Genomic DNA, 21,507 nt, shown 5'->3' with positions numbered 1-21,507 from the left:
TGTGAATTACATTTTTATGTTTAGTCGAATTATTTAGATTCTAAATGATAATTCTTTTTCTGGAAAAAAATTTGAGTGCTCATACATAATTCTTGACAAAGACATTTAATTACTTCAAACACCGGATTATTGTTTGTGAATAATACAGAACTGTAGACACAACAGCATAATAATAGCTACAGTATATATCATAGCCTTCCATCTTGGATTCCTTGTCGGGACTCGAATTTGAATTCATTAGAACATTTCATTATTAGGACTTCTAAACTTTCATTCGTGGATTATTCTTTGATTAATTTTGGATTTGATTCTTAAAACCTATGTTCTTATTTTTTCATTTTTACAATATTTTTCAGGGAAATAAATTATTGGTGAATTTTTTCAAAGTTTGTTGTTTTCATCCTTTCTCTTGTTCCTGTTTATTGAATCCTAAACAAGTAACATAAGAGTAGTGAAAATGAGTAACTGTTCTTGCACATAAAACTGATTTTCATGCGAATATCAACTGTTAAAACAAATGAAATATTTTCATGATTTAAGATGAAGTTCAGATCAGAAGGTTGAAATTTTAAACAATTTATTTTTTCTGTTACATTTTGTAAATATATTGTTTTATCTGAAAATTAGTATGTCTATGTCGAAAATATAATTTTTCAGCAGTTCGATATTAATTGCTAAATCATGTCTTGACGTCAGCATCGGAAAATCCAGATTACGACTCGACACATCTCGGAATGATTATTTTTTTATGGTGTTGACAACTTCGCGTGATCTGGCAATCAAACTCTCATTTCTGTGATAAAATAAACATGAATCGAGTGGGTGGAAAAACTGCGCATTTTCACCCGTGACAACGTTGTCCACCCACCAGATGAAAGATATCCATCATTTAATCGGAGCAAGCACTTTTTCTTTCCTAACTCAGTAACAGAAGGCATTTACAAAATGAAAACGAGACAATAAAAAAACAATGAAAACGAAACAATATACAGCTTGTGAAATTAGAATCTGGTACCCTTACGAGTCAGGAGACAGTGCTTACCACTATTTAAACAAGTGATCAACTAGCGGTTCAGATTTCTTGGTTATTTGTGTTGTTTTTTATGCTAGGGCGTGAATTACTGGATTTTCCCTGAGAAATGAGTTTGATAATTCACTGGAGGCGTGAATAGGAATGCTTTGTTTTTATTGTCAATTTTACAGTTATAAGGCTTTATATCGGTTTGTATCTTGCACGTTATATACAGTATCAGCGTCACAATCATGAATCTCACGGAATACATTTGGCTGTCCCGTCAACTAAAAACATCATTTCATTAACGCCGTTAATAACTTTACTTTGTTTTCCAAATTACAATTACACATGTTTTCGCGGATTTAGCAAGGTTTTGGTTTGAAATTTGTAAGATTTGAAGGGACTACCTAATCCTCAGCTCGACTGTAGCTGTGTTAGTAAATGCTTTCGAATGCTATAGGTGGGTACGATTTATAAAGAATCGAAGGCAGTCTATAGTGTGCTGTTTACAATAGTCTGCATAGCCAACACTTGCATCTAAGATGTAATGTCACGTGGTTTTCTTTTAATGAATACATCTGTGTTAGGTTTTAAAGTAATAAATTCATTACATGTTAGATTTGTTGATGTTTAAGAAGTTTATGCCCGTGCTGAAACCAATTCACGGCTCAGGTAACATTATGTACACCATCATAAACTAATATGTAACTATCAGTATTCCCCATTTTCTCCAACATGTTGCTCTCTATTTCGTTCAATAGTATTTTGAAATATTTAATTCAATGAAAAATGAAAATACTTACCAAAGATACGGCGATATGGCATGTGAGTAGAACGATAGTTGACCATATGACGATTCTCTCCCAAGAGAACATTTTTCTTGCCTATTGGTGAGTAATCTGCGCAGCAGTCAGCTGTTGTTAGATCACGGACACTTTATCCAAAACTGAAAAGAAAAGAACACGCGAGTAAGAAATATAACACTTTTTATTTTCAATACAGCATGCAAACATTTGCCCTTTCCCATTTAGAGACAGGTAGAGAATATTAGGGGTTTTTTTTACAGATATATAGAGGATATTTTATTTTGCTACGTTAATACCGGATATATTTCACCGTGTAGTACCAAAAAATGTTACATGTTAACGAGTTGCATAGCTACGAGTTAAGATATATTTTTTGGGTACCTCAAGATGAAATATATTCGGTATTAAAGAAGAAAAATAAAAAAATGTCTTTTTATTATAAACCAGACATATTGGAAGTTTGGAAGAATCAACTCACTCTTCGGCCCAACACACTCACCCCACCCCTTTTATGAATTCACCTCTCTTTCATAGGCTGGTCACATAAAGGATTGGGTTTACCTAATCTGTCGCAGTAAACTATTTTACTTTTATTATATTATTTTATTATTATTATTATTATTATTATTATTATTATTATTATTATTTTATTTTAGATTTTTTCCCTTTTAGGAAAAAGGGAAATAGATTCAAAGAGAGGCAAACGGCGTCTGGTCAGATTTTTTTATTATATCATTAGATCATGGCTGTGTATTTATCGATGTGTAAATTTATCTAATCACTCACAAAGTAAATAAAGGCCGAAGGACTTATGTTAACTTTGTGAGTGAATAGGTAACAATATACACATCGATAAATACATATGTGATAATTTAATCCTTATAATGCAAATATAATTTATTTCTGCCAACATATCAGCAGGTTTCATTAACATAGAGTTCACTTTTCGGTAGCTCGAAGTTATCTTTTACCAGCCTCTTCACTGCGATAGAATACATAGCCCCATCTTCGTTAGCCAAGAGTGGTCGATTTTTATGTAGCAATATTGGGTAGGGTGTCGGAGTGGATCATGGCAGGTATCTAAAGAGATTGTTATGATCATCTTGTTTTCATTTAAAAGAACATTGTTGATGCTATTTATGCTAGGTTATTCCTATTTTCAACATTACGCTTGCGTATGGCAGTTGTTGTTACAGCATTGTTTGTTTTTGCTTTCTGTGCATTTCGAACTTTCAAAGCAAACTAGTATCCATGTTCAGTAAGACCCTTTGCTCGTCAAATGACCCTGATCTCTAATAACAATCCCTGAAATATGTTATCCAAGCGAAATGCAATAACTTCTGAAGACTGGCTTCTTAAGCCTGTGATATGCCTTCTTCGGTAAAAGGGGCGAGTGTTGGAGTGCATGAAACTATGTGCAATTGCATTGTTTTAAATTATAATGGACGGTTTTAATACGGGGGTTTCCAATTTTGATCGGAAATCACTGAGTGGGTGGTGAGGGTTTGTTGTTGTTCTTATTATGGTCTAAAGCGTTGATATAGATAAAACTTCAAAAAGAATATACAGGAAACAGGAAATCAAAAGTATTCCGCAGAATGTATTGATGTGTAAATAATTCCAGATCAGTATCACGTGACCATTTACATCCAATCAAAACTCTAGAAAACGAGGTTAGTTAATAAAAATGGGAATTATCAGAGATTAAAGGAGACCAGAAACCAATGGAAAGATACAATAATGATAAAAGCACTATAGAAGAAAACCTTATTCTGAAGTATCTTCTGCGACCGTAATGCCAGTATTTAAATATTGGCATATCTTCTAGGAGCTGAATTTCCGTGACCTCGTATGCAAAATTTCCCCTCCTATTCGGTTACTTTCGGGATGTGACGCCATAGTAGCGACTCCAGCATCCCAAGTGGGAGTTGCCAGAGTAAAAAACAATACCGTTTTGCGTTGCTTACGGGTGTAATAGCACATTAATAAAAGCCTGTGGACAACATTTTTTTTTCTTCCAAAAGATAAAGGCACAAAGAAAGTATGGATACATTACCCCAAGCGAGTCGATTTCAAAGCAACACCATACAGCACTCTGTGCTCCTTACATTTCTCAAAGAAATGTTACGAGAGAAATCCTTAATCTGAATTAGTTCTTTAGGGGCACATATACTGCATGGTATATTTTGTTTTATTCCTTCTTTTGATTTAATAATGGCAATTAAACTTTATTAAACTTTACATATAAGTAAACTTTTAATATAAGGTAGAGGAATGTCGGGTGTTAACTGGCCGAGTCTTTTTTTTGGCGGATGTGGAGATGCTATTTTGTTTGCAGAGAAAATTTCACAGTATCCACAATATCCACAGTGATCATTGATTTAAGCTAATTGGTGACAATTTTATTAATTTTGTTTTTACTACAGTACTGCTGTAGTTGTTTAAAAACATCTGAAATTTACGTGAATAAAGTTTAATCTTAATTGAGAGGCCATTTCAGACTGTGAGACCCTAAACTGAAGCTTATTTAGCTTATGCCTAAATCCGGCACTGATTTCATCACTAAAATATTCACAAGTGACAAAATAGAATATAGTATCTGTGGATTGCATACGTTATATCTATTTATGCATGGATTTTTTTGTTGTTGTTTTTTGTTCTGAGAAATGAAAATTGACAGACATGATGTAATAATCGTGACTTTTCTGCGAAAAACTGGGAGATATTACGAGATCGGGAGGTAGATGAGGAAATACCCCCAAAATCGGGTCATTTTTCTCCCGGCTTGAGAGTTGACAGGTATGAACTGTCCGGGCTTGTGGAATTTCAGTCAGGGCTTGAGTTTATTTAAGTCACCAGCCCAGGGCCTGTGCCTGAATTCTCTTTTTTTATTTGAGCACTGACCAGTACAGTACATCAACTATTATACCAGAGAGCAGATTCAACTTCTGCAAATCAAATCTGGTCTCCTCCTGTCCGTCTCGCTCTCCATGTTTATGTTTGTATTCGAGGACTGGATAGTATTGCGTCACGGGACCACGTGATCTGTCGTCTCATCAAAACTCGGAAAAACTCGGCAATTTACGGAATCGTGTTATCTTCCACGCAATGTAATCACTACCCGCTTACGATATTTAATTTATAAACATTACAGTCGAATTAAAATCTGTAGAGAATTACATACGTAAAAGGAAAGGCTTGATTTCTGGTCTCTGAAATATAAGACAGTTTCTTTTCATTTCTTCTAGCTGACACAGTAATGTTTTTTGTTGCTGCAGGTACAACTTTGTAGGCACACTCAATCAAGCGTTGCATGGCATAATGGGAAGTCTTATATTTTTACATATGAAAATATATAGATATATTGTCACATGTAAAAGTATAAGGATCTATTTTCCACATCTGAAGAGATAGGAACGAAATAAATATGAAAATTATGTCCCCAAAAAGCCTCTATATTTCACACTAAATTGCTTAATAAAATGAAAAATCTAACGAAATGTGGTAACTGTCTTATCACGATTGGCGTGACAATAAAAAAGTCTCTATATTTCACACTTAAGTGCGTAATAAAATGAAAAAAAATCTAACGAGAGATGTGGAAACTCTGTCTTGTCACGATAGGCGTGACAACAAAAATGTTTCAGCTTCACGATTTATTTATCTACGCAGAAAGATGTAGATTTTCTTTCTATGCTGTATCTTTATGGTAAAACACCGTTGATGTGGATGGATTTTTCACTTTATTTTGTGCCAATGCGATTAACAGCTGCATTACTACATTGATATAAAATTTCGAAATGTACAATAATTTTAAAAAGATATTTTTTAAAAATAGCTCGTACATATAATGCTTCAAACTGCATTTCATCAAATTAATGACTTTTTGTAATTGTTGTTGTTGAGTTTAATTATAGTAGCGTTCGCACAATTGTGCATGTGCCACTTTTTTCTGACTGCACCGCAGCCTGCTAGTTGTTCCTGGGGAAGGGGATGGTGCCACCTCCCCCAGGCTTTTATGGATTCAAGGAACCCTGATAGTTTGGCCTCAGTCTGTGGGTCCATAAAGGTCTCTACAGATGAATGGTTGGCTGTCATTAGTGGGAAGGAGAGCTCGGGAACGGTCCTGCTTGCTTTACATCGCTGGTTTCTTGTTGCATTTGCCTGGTGGGGTTTTTTTTTTTTTTTTTGAGATTTTTTTTTTTCTTCAAAATGTTCTAAAAGGAGGGGGGAATTTCTATGCTGTTTATAGAGGTTCTTTAGTAGATATCATGTATGAAGAGAGATTTTCAAGGTTATTATGGGATTACTAGTCGAGGTGTTTAGGGTGTGTTTCCTACGTTATGTTAGTTAGAAGTTTTTAGATATTACCTCTTTAAGTTATTTATTAATTGATGTTTTTAGAGACTGAATGTTATTTATACTTTATTTAGCAAGAGACCGGAGTTCTAGCCGATTACACGGTTCGTTAAGGACATCTAGGACAGGAATCCTAGCTGATTACTCGATTCGTTAAGGACATCTAGGACATCCGATTTTGCGGTTTCCTTAGTTTTTTATAGGTGCCTCGTAAGTGAATTATTTATTAATACTTTTATAAAATTGAATGATATGTTATGGTTTTTTATGTGGTGGCTTCTAAATTTATTTAGCTAGTTACTGGGTCTTTTGGTTTTGTGGGAATAGTAATTACATTTTGTTCCTAAGTCCTGCTGAGTCTATGAATTGATTTATATTTTTATATGCTGATTGTTTATTTTTATTAGAGTCCATAAGTAACTCTGGGCATGTGTGTGGTGATCCAGTCTCTTTTTGGTTTTTGATAAATATTTTCCGAGCGGGTTGATATTTTGGGCATATATTGAATACGTGGTGTAGATCTTCGATGGTGTGGCAGTTAAAGCGGTTAATGGTTGCTGGTTTGGGTCCTATAAACCTTCCAAAACTGCTTGCTAGTTTAGTTTTTCCAGTTATTATCCTGTTTATGGTTTTCTGTTCTAAATAGGTACCCTTAGGTAGCTGTATGTTCCTATCTACGTTTTTGGGGGTTTTTGTAAAGATTTTTCTCGTTGATACAGTGAACATTGTTGTGGTGTTGATACTGTAGAAACGTCACAGAGCGAGGATATTTGACAGATTATACAGCGTAACATCATCAAACAGAAGATTTTAATGATTCTAAGTGATTTTCGGTTTATCGTTTTATTTATTTCCGCATTCAGTTGTGTTTGATATGGCCTTGCTAATTTGCAATTGAGTTAAATAAGAGATGCAGCAGCCAAATTTTGATTGTCACTTAATTTCGATTCACAATCAACACACATCTATCACTGATATTTTCGTCGTTTTCAAGCATAATAGTGATGAGAGTTGAACTCGGAATTTCAATTTGATTTCTATGGGGTTTTCCTATAAAGGTTTACCGTTTGTCGTACAGTTTAATCGCAACACGATACTATATGGTTGAGACAGAATATTGAATAGAAACAGATTATATAAGTTTGTTTACTAGTAAAAAGAAATTATTTCTAAATTGTATGACAACCTTGTCATGCCAGTGCATTTGCTCAACTTAAATTAGTCATTTTTGTTCTAATATTTAATACTGTTATAATTTAATCAAAGTCTTTTGTTATGTATATCTATATTGTCTGTAACTCTTGGTACCTGATTATGTCTATATTATGTGTAGGTTTGATTCATGACTATAAATTGTAATGATCATCTGTAGTCAAGATTTTAAAATAGTTAATTTTTGTACATGGGTATAAAATTCTCTTTTAAGATATTAAATGTATAGATTGCGTAGGATCTGTAAATTCTTGCTTACGTAGGTGTTTACTAACATTGATAATGATATTAATAATAATGCCCTATAGACAGCTTAGAGAAAAATCAAACTGGCTAGATATTTCTTAGATGAATTAGGTTATTTCCTCTTGGATGGGTTAGGCTAACTATATATGTACTTTTAGGTATTAGATTGAGTAGTAGTATCTGTCACGTGGGGTATATTGGGATTTAAAGTCGTAATTGACTCTTAAAGGTTTATGTAAGAAGAGAATTGAGCAATCAGATGCATTGCTTTTTTTTGGTTTCATTCCTAATTCGGATTCTTTTTTCGGGTTTAATGTTTTGCTTAGGTAATTTGGAAGGAGACATTTGTTAGGATTATTCATTGGAATAACAAAATGATCAATGGACGAGAACAATATTCCGGGACAACTGTAAATTATTTAAAGGAGTTTCGGGCAAATTGCAGGGTGGTATGAACTTATTTAACAAAGCGTATCATTGCGACATCACTGGTCTCGACATTCAGTGCGATTTGTATTGAATCACACTTATAGCTTGACCTTGTCTAAAAATGTTCTCGTATGTTAACAATAGTTTCTGTAGCACGCGTTTCACGAGGAATGTACTTGATGCTCTTCTAAAAGGAATACGGATGTATCAGATCCAAATAAAGTGAATAATCACCACTTAAAGATATGTGCAATCACATTCTACATAATGATTACCCACTACATATATAGTCTGAAGCCATCCTGGTCACCACGCAAAGACTTTTTCATTCACATCCGTTACCACAAACTATAAATATCAGCAATACCAATATTAAATTTACAGTCAGTACAAAACGCTGGAGTCACTCTTGACAGTACGTGTTCATTATACCAACATGTAATGAACAAATGCAAGGCTGCATATCTGGAGCAGTGACCCATCATCTCCATTCGCAGTTTTCTTCTACTTGATGCCACTGAAACACTTATGTGTTCCTTATGACATTCAAGGCTGGACTATTGCTATTCGCTTCGATCTGGTTCGTTTTAGTATTAACTACTGAAACAATAAAACAGTCAAATCACGGCTGATCGAATCATCCTTAGAGAACGAAGAGCTGAGCACACCTCCCCTTGCTCTGTAACCTTAACTGGTGACCCGTTTGATTCAGGATCAAACAAGATCTGTTCACTGTGCTACGTTTCGTTGACTGGGTCAAGTTCAATATGTCTGTCTGATCTCTTCTATGTGTATATCCCATCTAGAAACTTGCGCTCCTCTACCGACACTCCCATTCTCATTGTTACCACTGTTAAATCGAAGTCATATAGACAACGTTCTTTCGCGTACCAGGATAAAGCTACGTGGAACCAATTGCCCACTGATCTTTGTCACAATGACACTACGAACTCATTCAAGAGAAATCTTTAAACTCACTTATTTTGATTACAAGAAGAATAGACTTGAAAGCTTAATAATGTTTATTTCCTTAATTATTGTCAGTATGTTTTTGGTATGTAATATAATGGTGTTTGTTTTTGTTTTTATATGTTATATAAAGCGTTTGAATTTCTAAGTATTATGTGCTGTAATGTATTATTATTATTATTATTATTATTATTATTATTATTATTATTATTAAATAGTCAGTACTGACCTATATGACTTGTACTTTAAAAACGTTAATGCTTAAAACTGTCCTTTTCTTGTTTTCAGTTCATTTTTCGAACTTTTTAATGAGCCGCCTGATTGATTACATAAATGTATACCAGATGTCAAAATTCTTGAAATATTACGATATATCTTCATTCAGAGAGAGAGAGAGAGAGAGAGAGAGAGAGAGAAAAGAGAAAGAGATAAAGTTTTTTTGCATTTTTAACGTAGCTTTAACACTTTTTCAGTCACATCGCTACGATGTCTGCAGTGTGGCTCTTTATAATAGTGGGGCATCATGCCGCAGACATGTAACTTGATGTCCCACCCAGTCACATTAACCTGACACTAGGCCTACCAGTCCTAACACTAACCCCTTAATAATGAGTGTCTAACGAGGCATATGTTAGTACAATTGTTTTCTATGAGTCTTCGGTATGACAGGCCGGGGTTAGAACACGGGATCCAATGTTTACAGAAATGACATATCGTTGCGCAGACTTGGCCGACATGGTGGGTATATCAGTATAGTTCGTCCCACACTGCATCGCGAATTTTATCCTGTCTGTAATTCTGTAATTCAGCGTCAATGTATGTAACACATTCGTTTTAAATACTTTTAGCTACATTTAAAAACGCTGGCCTGAAAATGTATTGGCAATATACTATCCGTTCTTCACTTGTTTCAGGCAAATATCCTCTCTTTAATCTATCATAGATCACGGAATACATTTAGTATATTCGAGCTTGATAATTTAGGCTTTCTCCAGCTACTTCTACCACTAATGTGCGTGTTTTAATGGGAACATGAATGGTACTAAATATATACAAAAAGAAAAGAAAAAGAAACATACAAAGTGAAATAAAATCATTGGTGACTGTTTTGCTTACATAAATAGCACAACTAGCCGGAAACAGGGTTAATAATGAAAATAAGAGATGAGTCTTGCGGAACGGATTCGAAATTCCACTGATTTCGCACGCCATGAAGAAGAAACACACCAGTTACCCGAAATATAAAACCATAAAGAGGGACTGACAAATATTTACCGACCTGTCTAGGCAAGGACCCGTTCTGTCACAGGAACTGTGAAATTATCACTCAGACGTTGAATTAACAAGTCAGCTTCGTAGAATGTGTACACGTATAATAAATGCTCGATTTCACACAGTTTCTATCTTCATAACTCCTTAATGTTTGATTCAGTCCATAATGTCTTCTGCATGGAGAATGCTTGATTGTTTATGACATCGGAACTTGATATGACGTAACTGTTACATTATTACGTCAGCGTTATGACGTCAGTCATTATATTCAGTTAATGATGGGATAGACTCCGTCAGAAACGAAATCATTATTGAAGATTTAATAATAATAATAATAATAATAATAATAATAATAACAATAATAATAATAATTATTATTATTATTATTAGTAGTAGTAGTAGTAGTTGTAATAGTAGTAGTAGCAATAGTTAGTATTAAATAATCAATTCTCAAATTGCCAGCCCTTCTGCGTTTATGTAGGATAATGAAAAGTCTCATAAAATATTAATTGCAAACAGAAAATAAAGCACATTTGTCAGTGGGATAGGAATTTCCATTTGCCACGAGAAAAAGATGAACTGACTGCTACCTTTTGTCTGGGTACAAACCATTTCTGATTGATCAAACGATATTATCAGCGGGAATATTGGTGTGTGTGTGTGTGTGTGTGTGTGTGTGAGTCAGTGAGTGAGTGAGTGAGTTACTGAATTTTCCACGTAAAACTATTGTGATAATTCAGTGGAGTAAAATACGATAAATATTATCACTGCCGCGTCAATAAAAAGATAACAATGAAATTCGATGTGGCCGATTGGTAGGTATGGCGGCCTTTCAATAAAGACGAATTGAGTTCGAATCCAGCGAGAAGCGAAATTTTCACTATTTTTGTTTACATAATCTTATGTTACTTCTTTAGGCTCGAATAAACAATAACACAAGATAGAGTGAAAATAACAAGCTTTGAAAAAATATAATAATTTTTTCCCTGGAAAAATTCTGTAAAAATAAAAAATATGAACTTACGGTTTTAAGAATCAAATCCAAAAATAATCCAAGAATAATCCACGAATACAATTTTAGTAGTCCTAATAATAAAATGTTCTAATGATTTCAAGTTCGAGTTCCGACGAAGAATTCAAGATGGAAGACGATGACGTATGATGTAACCTGTGGTGTTAAAATCTACAGTTCCTTGTAGAAACATGAAATATCACTCCGGTTTTGGAAATCAGAATAATTTTTTATAAAAGCTGTCTTTGTTCAGGGACTTCACAGAAGCACACGTACTTTTCCAGGAAAAAAAGGAATTCATCCATTTGAATCCAAATAATCTGGAGAAAAATTAACATATAACTCGAAAACTCGAAAACTGGTCACAAACACTTTCCAGTGTTAAGTAACAGCCCAAGACTGAGAAAATCTCTCCAAAAACAAAGGTTATATCATATTCTAAAACGTAAAAAGGGCGTCACTGATCAAGTTCCAGAACCTCGTCGAAATTATTTACTTGTTAAAAATCACGTACACTATAGTGTGGCCCTGACAAAAACCAATCGTTTTACTCTAAGAAAAAAAATTTAAAAAATTGTTTACTTTTTATCACGTGGTCCCATCATAACCTCGACAACAACCAATCATTTTAAAATAAAAATATTACTTATTTACGTGGTTGCTACTAATTTTGAATCGAGGTCAGGATCTAGGTCAACACCTGGTATTTACTAAAACGAACAGTCAAAGTCAAACTATTTTCTAAAAATAGCATAAGTTCCTAACAAACAGAACTACATCACTTTGACATATAATAAAATTTAAAAAAATAAAAAGATTTTAAAATTACAAACAATTAAATCAGAGATAATTAAATCAAATATACATAACATATAATGTCCTATTTTACTTTGAATTGTGAAAGATAGGTGTCTAACTGTTTATGTTTCCTCTGTGAATAATAGCAAAACACACCGGATCATAAATAGTAAACCGCTTTGATCAAGTGGGATGCAATAAGAAATATGTAACTTTGATCCAAGACATCTTGCTACTCAATACGTTGGTGCATAAGATAACAAAAATTTGCTTACTACGACTGAATAATTTATATATTTCATAGCTTGGGTCAAACTAATGAGTTTTTCACCAAGTCTATGACATATATGTTATTCACTCGTTTCAAGCGAATTTCCTCTGTTTACGTATATTTCTTTCTCATTGCGGAGTTAGGAAAGTTCAACGTAATATGGCGATACAAAAGTGAAATGTAATGTTTTGTTAAAAAAGCGAAATGTAAAACCCACTCATTTTGTATTCCATGGCGTAGGACATTGTTCTATTGCTGTTTTGCAGATGCAATATTATTTAAAATACAACTATTGCAATGTAGCATATCCTCATATTACTGTATTGTAGCATGTTTTCATATCAACATACATGAATGATATGCTTAGATTTTATATCATTCACACATGTTTCCTTTTCTTGGTAATGATGTACTCTTCTCTTAATTTGCGTTTCAGTGCCCTAACTCATCTGAGATGACCGTTGATTTTATTATTTATTTCTATGCATACTGTGCTATATATTCTGAATTCACACTGGTGATATCTATTACCGTACCTTTGTCAGTGTTGCTACCAGAGACGAAGTGTTAACTGTGTCGGTAATGCCTTGCGCAGAGCACACTTCTTATTCTTAGCCAAGTAGGAAGCAATACACAAAAAGGATCCAAGACTCGCACCTTTCGGGCTCAATATTTCGAAGGTTTTAGTGAATTAATGACATAATTGTGTGACAATTGACAGTAGGCGAACTGATAATTTTCTTACTTTTCGGCATGCAAAATATGTTAGCGTTGCACACACACACACACACACACACACACACACATATATATATATATATATATATATATATATATATGAGAAAGAAACATTTAAGGGATACGAGGCAAGAGACTTGATACATGGCAAAAAATTCGATTGTAGGTTCTTTAATATAATTCTTTATCTACTCTTAAGCGTTGCATGCCTGTATAGCAAAGTACAACATTTATTGGAATATTGAAGAAATATATGAATAATTATTCACTAATGAAGCATATTTTCACATAAAGTTCAATTGAGATTATGTTGAAGATGGGATCTAATAATATAAATTGCTTCGTCATTTCAAATTCTAAATACACATTTTTTACTGTATTACACACCATTTTCTTGTGAGCACCATCATCAGCTCCTCACATGTTATCACAGTAGAGTGTTTCCGATAATATTTAGCAATGTGGGATTTTCTGAACTAATAGTACTTATTACAAATAATACAAAGTTAAATTGTTCTCAACATGCCTTTCGACAAACAGATACACACTTATGTCTCTCAGCGTACTGCTAAATCTTCCGGTGTCAATTCTCAGGGAGTCAGATCTAGCCCTGAGTTTTGTCAGTACAGCTAAATCTTTATTTATGAAAAGCCTAAGCTAATCTTCATACACAAAGTACATATAAAAAGATCAGAATAACAAACAATATGTAAAACTGCATAATTTCCTTTAACATAAAATGCACAAAAGTGACTATTTTCAATTAATACTGAATTCAAATTATCTTGATCTAAAGTCAACAAATCTACGAATATGGCATAAAAGCATTTATCCTTAACTAATCATTTTACTTTGTACTGAAGTACTCATTGTACTTTGTGCTTAAGTACTCGTACTTTTCGCAGAAATACTCGTTGTACATTGTGCTGAAGTACTCATTGTACTTTGTACTCAAGTAATTATTCAACTTTGTACTGAAATAAGCATTGCACTTTAAACTGAAGTACTCATTGTGCTTTGTACTCAGGTAATTATTCAACTGTACTGAAGTAAGCATTTCACTTAGAACTAAAGAACTCTTTGTATTTTGTGCAGAAGTACTCATTGTACTTTGTACTGAAGTACTCATTGTACTTTGTACCTAAGTACGTACTCGTTGGACTTTGAACTTAAGCACTCATTGTACTTTGTACTCAAGTAAATATTTAACTTTGTACTGAAGTACACATTGCACTTTGAACTGAAGTACTCATTGTAATTTCAACTGAATACTAATTGTGCTTTGTCCTGAAGTACTCATTTACAGGATTATATAAATACAAAATACATTAACAGTTCCTACAAATTCTTGGAAACCAAACCGGACGTCAGAAACTTTATCATTTCTTTCCATCCAAATGCATAATCTGTTTTGAAATAGTTGGTAAATAATGTAGGCCAAACCTCACGTGAAATCTCAATGTAATATGTGTCGGAATCATTGTCTTCTGATTAAAAAATTAGTGCGATGATTAATTTCTCTCCGGCTTGATAGAAAACATCCAATATTGAAAGTATAATTAAACAATTCTGTTATTAAAGGTGATTATCGTTCACATATAATAAGTATTGATTTGAAGTGACTTGTCTGTTTGATTTTAACACTGCAATCTAGTAAAAACAGCGCAGTTTATTTCTGTTGAGTACATTATCAGCTCGATAGGCATTACTGATGGTTCTAATTGATCCTTTCTGAAATAAGGGAAATCGCAGACATGTGGCATGATGTCCCACCCAGTCACATTATCCTGACACCAAACCGACCAGTCCTAACCCTAGCTTCTTAATGCTGAGCGCCAAGCGAGGCAGCTGTTAGTACCATTTTTATAAGTCTTTGGTATGACTCGGCCGTGGATCGAACCCGCGCCCTCCCGCTTCCGAGGCGGACGCTCTAACCACTAGGCCACCGGAACGGTCAAGGGAAATCGTTATATATCAATGTAGTAGTACAAGTTGAAATAAGGGAAATCGTTATCTGTGCAATGTAGCAGTACAAGCTGAAACAAGGGAAACTTATATCTATGCAATGTAGTAGTCCAATTTTACACTGCAGCATCAATACATTCATTACCATAACTAGTATTTTAAAGACAAAACAAAAGCTTCCCTTTCATTCATTTTTTTATACAAAAGTACCAGCATATTTATTGGTCCTAATTGCATGTATTTGCCTGAATAAACATTTATTATTTAAAATAAAATATGCTACAGTTAAATCAGTGATGAGTGATCCAAATTTTCGATAATATTAAGTCAAGTACTTGATCGTCCATATCTTTCCCCAAATAAATATAATCTACCACATTTCTGCCGTTTGATCTTGAATATGCATAAATCTTCGTCTCAACCGAATTAAAAAGAAGACTGATAAATAATTGTTAAACACATTTGAGTTTTTATATACTGATACTCTCTCAGCATCATCATCAATACTGTAATACGTTTAGTTTAGAAAAGGTTAGGAGCCATCATTTTGGACATATCGTTATTTTTTGTGTGCCGCTCTTACATTAAAATGAAAACCCCATGCCTACGCCATCTTTCATACTGAACAAGTCCAGATTACACTGTTTTGGAGCTGCTCAGTATGCTGTACTCCTCGAGGTCATTCACAGTCCGTTACACATCTGTATAATGTTAAATAAAACCCCATGTCGATATGACCTTCATTTTATGTGTAATAGACATAAGGATTTTCAAGATGGCTGTCAAGGCAGCCATTTTGTATGTTAGATAAGCATCACGGTGATATCGGAACATATATACTGAAGGATGGACGAACGAAAAACAAGGGGCATCACATAAGGTTTCCTGGTATACGAGCGGTGGAGATAGTAAAATTCATATCACGGTGTGCCGGAAACGACCTAAACATGTAAGAGTTCTTCTAAATTCTGTCTTTTAGGCATTACTTCAAGTTTTGTTTAGCTAATGTACGTCACAATTTTAAAGTTAACTTAAACGCAATTACATGCATTAAAACTGCAACGCATTGGCATATAAATAAGCCATATAATTTTTACATATGGTATATTTGCTTTAAGATTAGAGCATGAACGTGACTAAGGCCACATTTTGCCGATATCATCTAGGGTAGAATTAAAATGGGTAATCATTATATATTCTTAATTTTGGTATAGAGAACGTCATATGCAGTTTCAGTTTGATTCCTCATACAATCACATTCAAGCCTTCAAATGTGCGTCAATAGTTAAGGCAAGTTAGAAGAATAAACAGTGTGCTCGAATTTCTGACCATTTCCTGTCGTCTTCTATAAATGATAACTTCTACGTTATTCTCTCTTCTCTACAGATTAAAGATTCGAGGTAATAACTAAAAATGAACTCATCTAATCAAATGCGAGCAAATCTTAGGCTAAGAACTAACAAAAAACTAATTTGTCTGCAATGTAAAGTAAATTATTCATGGTTAACTCATCAATAACTTACCAAATATGCATATACTGGGCGTGATAAAGGTAATATAACTTGTTTATTGGTGTACTTTTGAGTGGAAGGCTAACAAACCACATGAAAAACTCATATCCTGTGTTATTGTAAAAAAGCAATCTAAAAATGATTTTTCATATATTTCATCTTGTTAAATTGGTTCTAATCCATGAAACTAGTTACGGTTGCCACTCAAGTAACAGAGAATTGTTTGCTTCAGTTCTAATTGCAGGTTAATCACTCACGAGTATCGTATTAGGAGATATCGAAGTTCAATCTGAACTCTTTCAAAACTTGCGCCATCAAAGTGTCTGACACTGGATCTTGAGGATTACGGAACATGCAGTCTAATCCGGGAGGACCACAATATCATTTTATGTTACAAAACTTAAGACGCTTTTCCTTGACCCCCCCCCCCCCATTCTGCTTGTATAATTATTTCATCTTTAAGACCAGTAGTTTGCTTCTTCTGAAACACGGAATACAGGGAGATCACTGTATTTGAATAGTTAGTATGTCTTCCCCTGCGATAATACAATAAATTTCAGTCGTGTTTGTTTGACAGAATCATATAAAGAGTATATATTTAACCGTTTTCTTTCTTTGTCACACAAGTAACCGTGTTTTTAACGGACGTTTATTTAATTTTAACGCATAACAGACTGAGTCTGTCTAAGAAAAGGCCGTGGGAAAGTTAATATACGTCGCGTCATTTTGTGTAAGCGATATTTCAACAATAGTCCTGCATATATAGAATATTACGTCACATAGCGTCAACGTATCAGAGTACATGACATGCATGATTAGTCATATGTTCACATGAAATTTAACGTTAAAATTATGCATCCAAATAAAACTTTTGATTGTTTTCCAGTAATGTTTAACAGCTTCATCTGAGCTTATGAAAAAATATGTTGGTTGTACGAAACTAATTTCACGTAACAAAAGTTTATGTTTTTCACTGTTATGAAAACAAGTCATATGGTTTCATCTTATCAAACTTAAAGGTCTGAAATATTTGTTCTTGGTTACATTTTGATCGTTTACGGTGAATCTACCATGATTTTGCGTGCACTTTCTTCGCCAATGCATGCATATTTTGCATATAGTTTAGAGAGAATGGCAACATAGCAAATCTATCTATCCTGGTGTCATGTTTTATTTCACATAGAATTCCACTCCATTGTCCTTATTACTGTATCCGTGCCGTCATCACAATGAAGATGCACAACATCAACGCCAGCAAATGGGGATAAAAACATTCTGAAACAAAAGAAAGTATATATTATTTCGGATATATTTTTTATGTCATGGTTCAATATCCAATTTCAATACTTTGTTTATAATTTAAGTGTGGCACCCTAACTCTAGTTACTAACACTGCTTTCTCACAAAGATATATGAAGCAAATATCATAAATAAAATCATAATAGTTTGGTGGTATGTCCAAAAATGTGCAGGAGACGGTTGGTGTACCGCGATTGTGTCTTCCTAGATTCAATAATGGATAGTCAAGATAATGTATATATGTATGTTGATGAGGATGTTGTATATCAGACCCAATACCGTCCGTTCCACCTCATAGGCATATCAAAATTACCTCTTGCCAGCAATTCCTCTACAGTTATTTATTATTTTTTTTAAATGGACGTCGAGTGGTTACACTAATGACGTAAAGCAGTGAACGGGCATCTAAACCATGACATACTGGGTACATTTAAAAACATTCATAAAACTTTGAAGCATATGTGACATTTGCTTGCTTTTATTACCTGCTGATGAGATGGTCACATCGTCTTGTCCACATAGTTTGCGGCACTTGTCGTCTCGACATGGGATTTTGCACTGAAGTGATTGCATAACAGGGTGATCATTAACAACATTTTACATTTGAATGTTTATTAAAACGCCACTGGGGGCTTTTAACATAAAGGTGTAGCCGCGATATTACTTTCGACTGGTTCAAAGCTATGGCTCAGTAGAACAAACGTTAAAGTAATATTTAATTAGATGGCAAAATGGTTCATACGAATAACGTGTGTTAGCTATACCCACAACTATCTGGAAAAAAATCTGTATGCATCTGAACTTTCAATAAATAGTACTTTTGTGTGTATTTTTAACGTGTTTGTAACGTCATTGCTCCACAACTTAACAATCAAACCGCCTAATTGCTAAATCAAATAAGGTCATATACCTTACATATACTTTTCTTTCAACTAATATGCTTGCAATAATATTTGAACGAAACTCTTGTCCTCTTTGGTTTGCATGGGTATATATACATAAGTAAAATCGAAACATTTGTGTATATAATAAAATAACTAATGGACATTAAAATGCGCATAATGCAGGTGGGCCAAGACGAAAACTGAAATTGAACAGGAAAAATAAAATGGTTTTGATGTAGGCGGAAGATATAAAACAGAGATGGTCAGGAATAAGCAGTGTAATGAAGAAAAAAAAAACTTTTCACGACGTAAAAATAAGACACAATGACTGAGAACTTTTACTTTCTTTCAAAACTTGACTAGCAAATGAAAATAAGGTGAATATATTTATACAGGAACAACATTTGATTGTATAGCTATTCAGTTCATGTACAATTGACTGCTATAAAATGCTTACATCTTGTTAAGCATCAAAATACATTGGATTAATAATACGGAGACCCAGGTTTAATGTGTCCCAAGATTATATTAAGGGACCAATTCTATGCAACATATTTAAAACATAAACTTGTATCATTAGGGCACAGATGAAGTACGTGGAAATGCTGAAACTGGTTTAGTAGCAGATGCAAGTGTTACGAACAAACAATAACAAAAAAATGCAGAAAATGCGCTGTAAAAAAATCAGTCACAACAAAAATACAAACAAACATATACAAAACGCTAGAAATAATTGAAAACTTAATAATTAAATGACGCGAATCAGTCAACTGGTTGATCATTATCGTTTAACGACATTGATGGATTTTTTCAAGTTATACAAACATATATATATATATATATATATATATATATATATATATATATATATATATATATATATATATATATATATATATATATATATATATATATATATATATATTTAAAGGCTCGTAGAGATACCATGCACACAAAATTACTTAAAACTTCAGTGACGAAGGATATGGAAACGTTCGGGAAGCCTTTAATATCCTTACTGTACGATGGTACGAAGACGGAGGATAACATACGATGGTGGTTCTGCCTCCGCCATAAGATGGCGTTGACGAATTAAGCAAGCTGGTAAACAAGTCATCCAAATATTATCATTTCCAATAGATCATATCATGACCCTGTTAGATACACCTAAAGTATATGTCTTATCATTTATAATTATAGTTCGTAAGAGTTACATAATTAATAATATTTTCAATGCTAAATTTCTAATCAGTCATAGGTTTTCACAATAAGATGAATTCGTGTATCAAGTGCGTAAAATCATTGAGAAAGTTACGTGGCGAAGTTGAATTAATTAATGATTAGTTGGTGTTAAACAACTGATCTGTTTACTGATAGATTGATTACGAAATGCCAAGAGGATTCATACATAGTATTGCATTCTTTCTATTACATTTAAGTAATCTATATAAGAGAATTATTACTCAGAATTGGGTATTCTTTGTAGCAACACAAGTCTGGGAAGTTATTCAATTATATTGGGATTATTTCATTATGTCATTTAATTATTCGTTGAAATTACAGTGCTCAAAATATTCCAGATCAATAGCTGTGAGGAATAACTGTAAATTCATGGAAAGATCACCTGGATGTACTGCTGTCAAGGAATTACTGTGAATTCATTTGAAGACATTTTCGGATTATATACAGTAATTTTGTCTACTTTTGATTCATTAATACATTACTGACCATTATTCGGAATGCCTTTTTTGAACTCATTCGGATTGCTCAACACTTTTTTGATTGACATAACAATTAGTACTTTTGGATTTCGCTCACTATACCGTAAATTATTTTTATTCTTTCAGTTTATGTTTCAGGAAAATAAAGAATATTTTCCGTCTTACAAAATGTGTTGTTTTTCGCTCTTTCTTGTTTCTTTTTTAAGACATCAGGGTCACAACAGCCCTCATATAGAGATCATTACTAGCTAATGAGTTACAAGTATTTTCATGGTGATGGATTTTCTCATTAACAAAGGTTGTTATTTGCTTATTAATAAAAAGTACTCGCATGGTTCAAATTTACCCCATTGTGTACAACACAGGTACGCTGTATACACCAACAAGAACCAGGCACAATGGGCATAAGACCGGATTTCCTAAACGATATATGGGACAAAAGTCATGTAAATTCTTAATTCAAATACGTCCAGACATCCCTCTCCCCCTCCCACACCAATACCCTAAAACATTTAAGGAAACAGAGCATTCTGGTAGACGATTTCAGCCACTAGATCCCTGCATGATAAATCTGTATGCGAGTCCTGATCATACTAAAATGTTCTGACGAACTGAAAGTTGCACTTTTCAAACTTTGGTTTCAAATTTCTAAGTCTGGAGTTTTATTTATTGCTCAACATACGAATCAAACTTTTATGACCGTTTGGACAGATTACGGTTTTGTCTGTAAACTATTCGTGGTGGCGATAAAATGTAGTGGCTTTGAGATACATGTCTATTTACTAGTGTACTTTTTTAATCTGTTAGTTGTTGGCGTGATGAACCTTAAATTTTCTTATAATCGCTATGCCATTAAATTATGAATCAATTATTCATTTGTTTTATCAGCCAAGAGTGTCACGTTCAAGATATTTAAACTCCGTACCCTTCATTGCTATTTTTACAAGTTCATTTGTTTAAGTAGGTGCCTTTTAATCTGATCGAAAGAGATACCCGTATA

At 33.7% G+C, this 21,507-nt stretch overlaps 2 protein-coding genes across 9 annotated transcripts in view; both read right to left on the bottom strand.

Moving 5' to 3' along the window:
* The window catches only part of LOC149799162 (A disintegrin and metalloproteinase with thrombospondin motifs 16-like), a 119,433-nt gene extending 108,943 nt beyond the window's left edge, over window positions 1-10,490 (bottom strand). Inside the window, exons 1-2 of the mRNA XM_089958145.1 lie at window positions 10,316-10,490; window positions 1,819-1,961 (exon numbers count right to left, since the gene is read on the bottom strand). Of these exons, the coding sequence (XP_089814271.1) occupies window positions 1,819-1,890 (72 nt within the window). The 5' untranslated portion in view covers window positions 1,891-1,961; window positions 10,316-10,490. The remainder of the gene's footprint in view (window positions 1-1,818; window positions 1,962-10,315) is intronic.
* Window positions 10,491-13,282: 2,792 nt separating this feature from the next.
* LOC149799161 (A disintegrin and metalloproteinase with thrombospondin motifs 18-like) overlaps window positions 13,283-21,507 on the bottom strand; it is a 78,224-nt gene continuing 69,999 nt past the window's right edge. For all 8 annotated transcript variants that reach the window (XM_089958331.1, XM_089958332.1, XM_089958337.1 and 5 more), the window contains 2 exons: window positions 18,388-18,460; window positions 13,283-17,878 (listed from right to left, as the gene is read on the bottom strand). In XM_089958331.1, the coding sequence (XP_089814457.1) occupies window positions 17,808-17,878; window positions 18,388-18,460 (144 nt within the window). In that variant the 3' untranslated portion in view covers window positions 13,283-17,807. The remainder of the gene's footprint in view (window positions 17,879-18,387; window positions 18,461-21,507) is intronic.

Source organism: Sinohyriopsis cumingii, chromosome 5 (assembly GCF_028554795.1).
Source record: "Sinohyriopsis cumingii isolate HCF-2022 chromosome 5, ASM2855479v2, whole genome shotgun sequence".
Classification (NCBI taxonomy): domain Eukaryota; kingdom Metazoa; phylum Mollusca; class Bivalvia; order Unionida; family Unionidae; genus Sinohyriopsis; species Sinohyriopsis cumingii.
The sequence above is the reverse complement of the archived record's forward strand: the minus strand, read 5'-3'. Positions and strand labels throughout refer to the sequence as shown.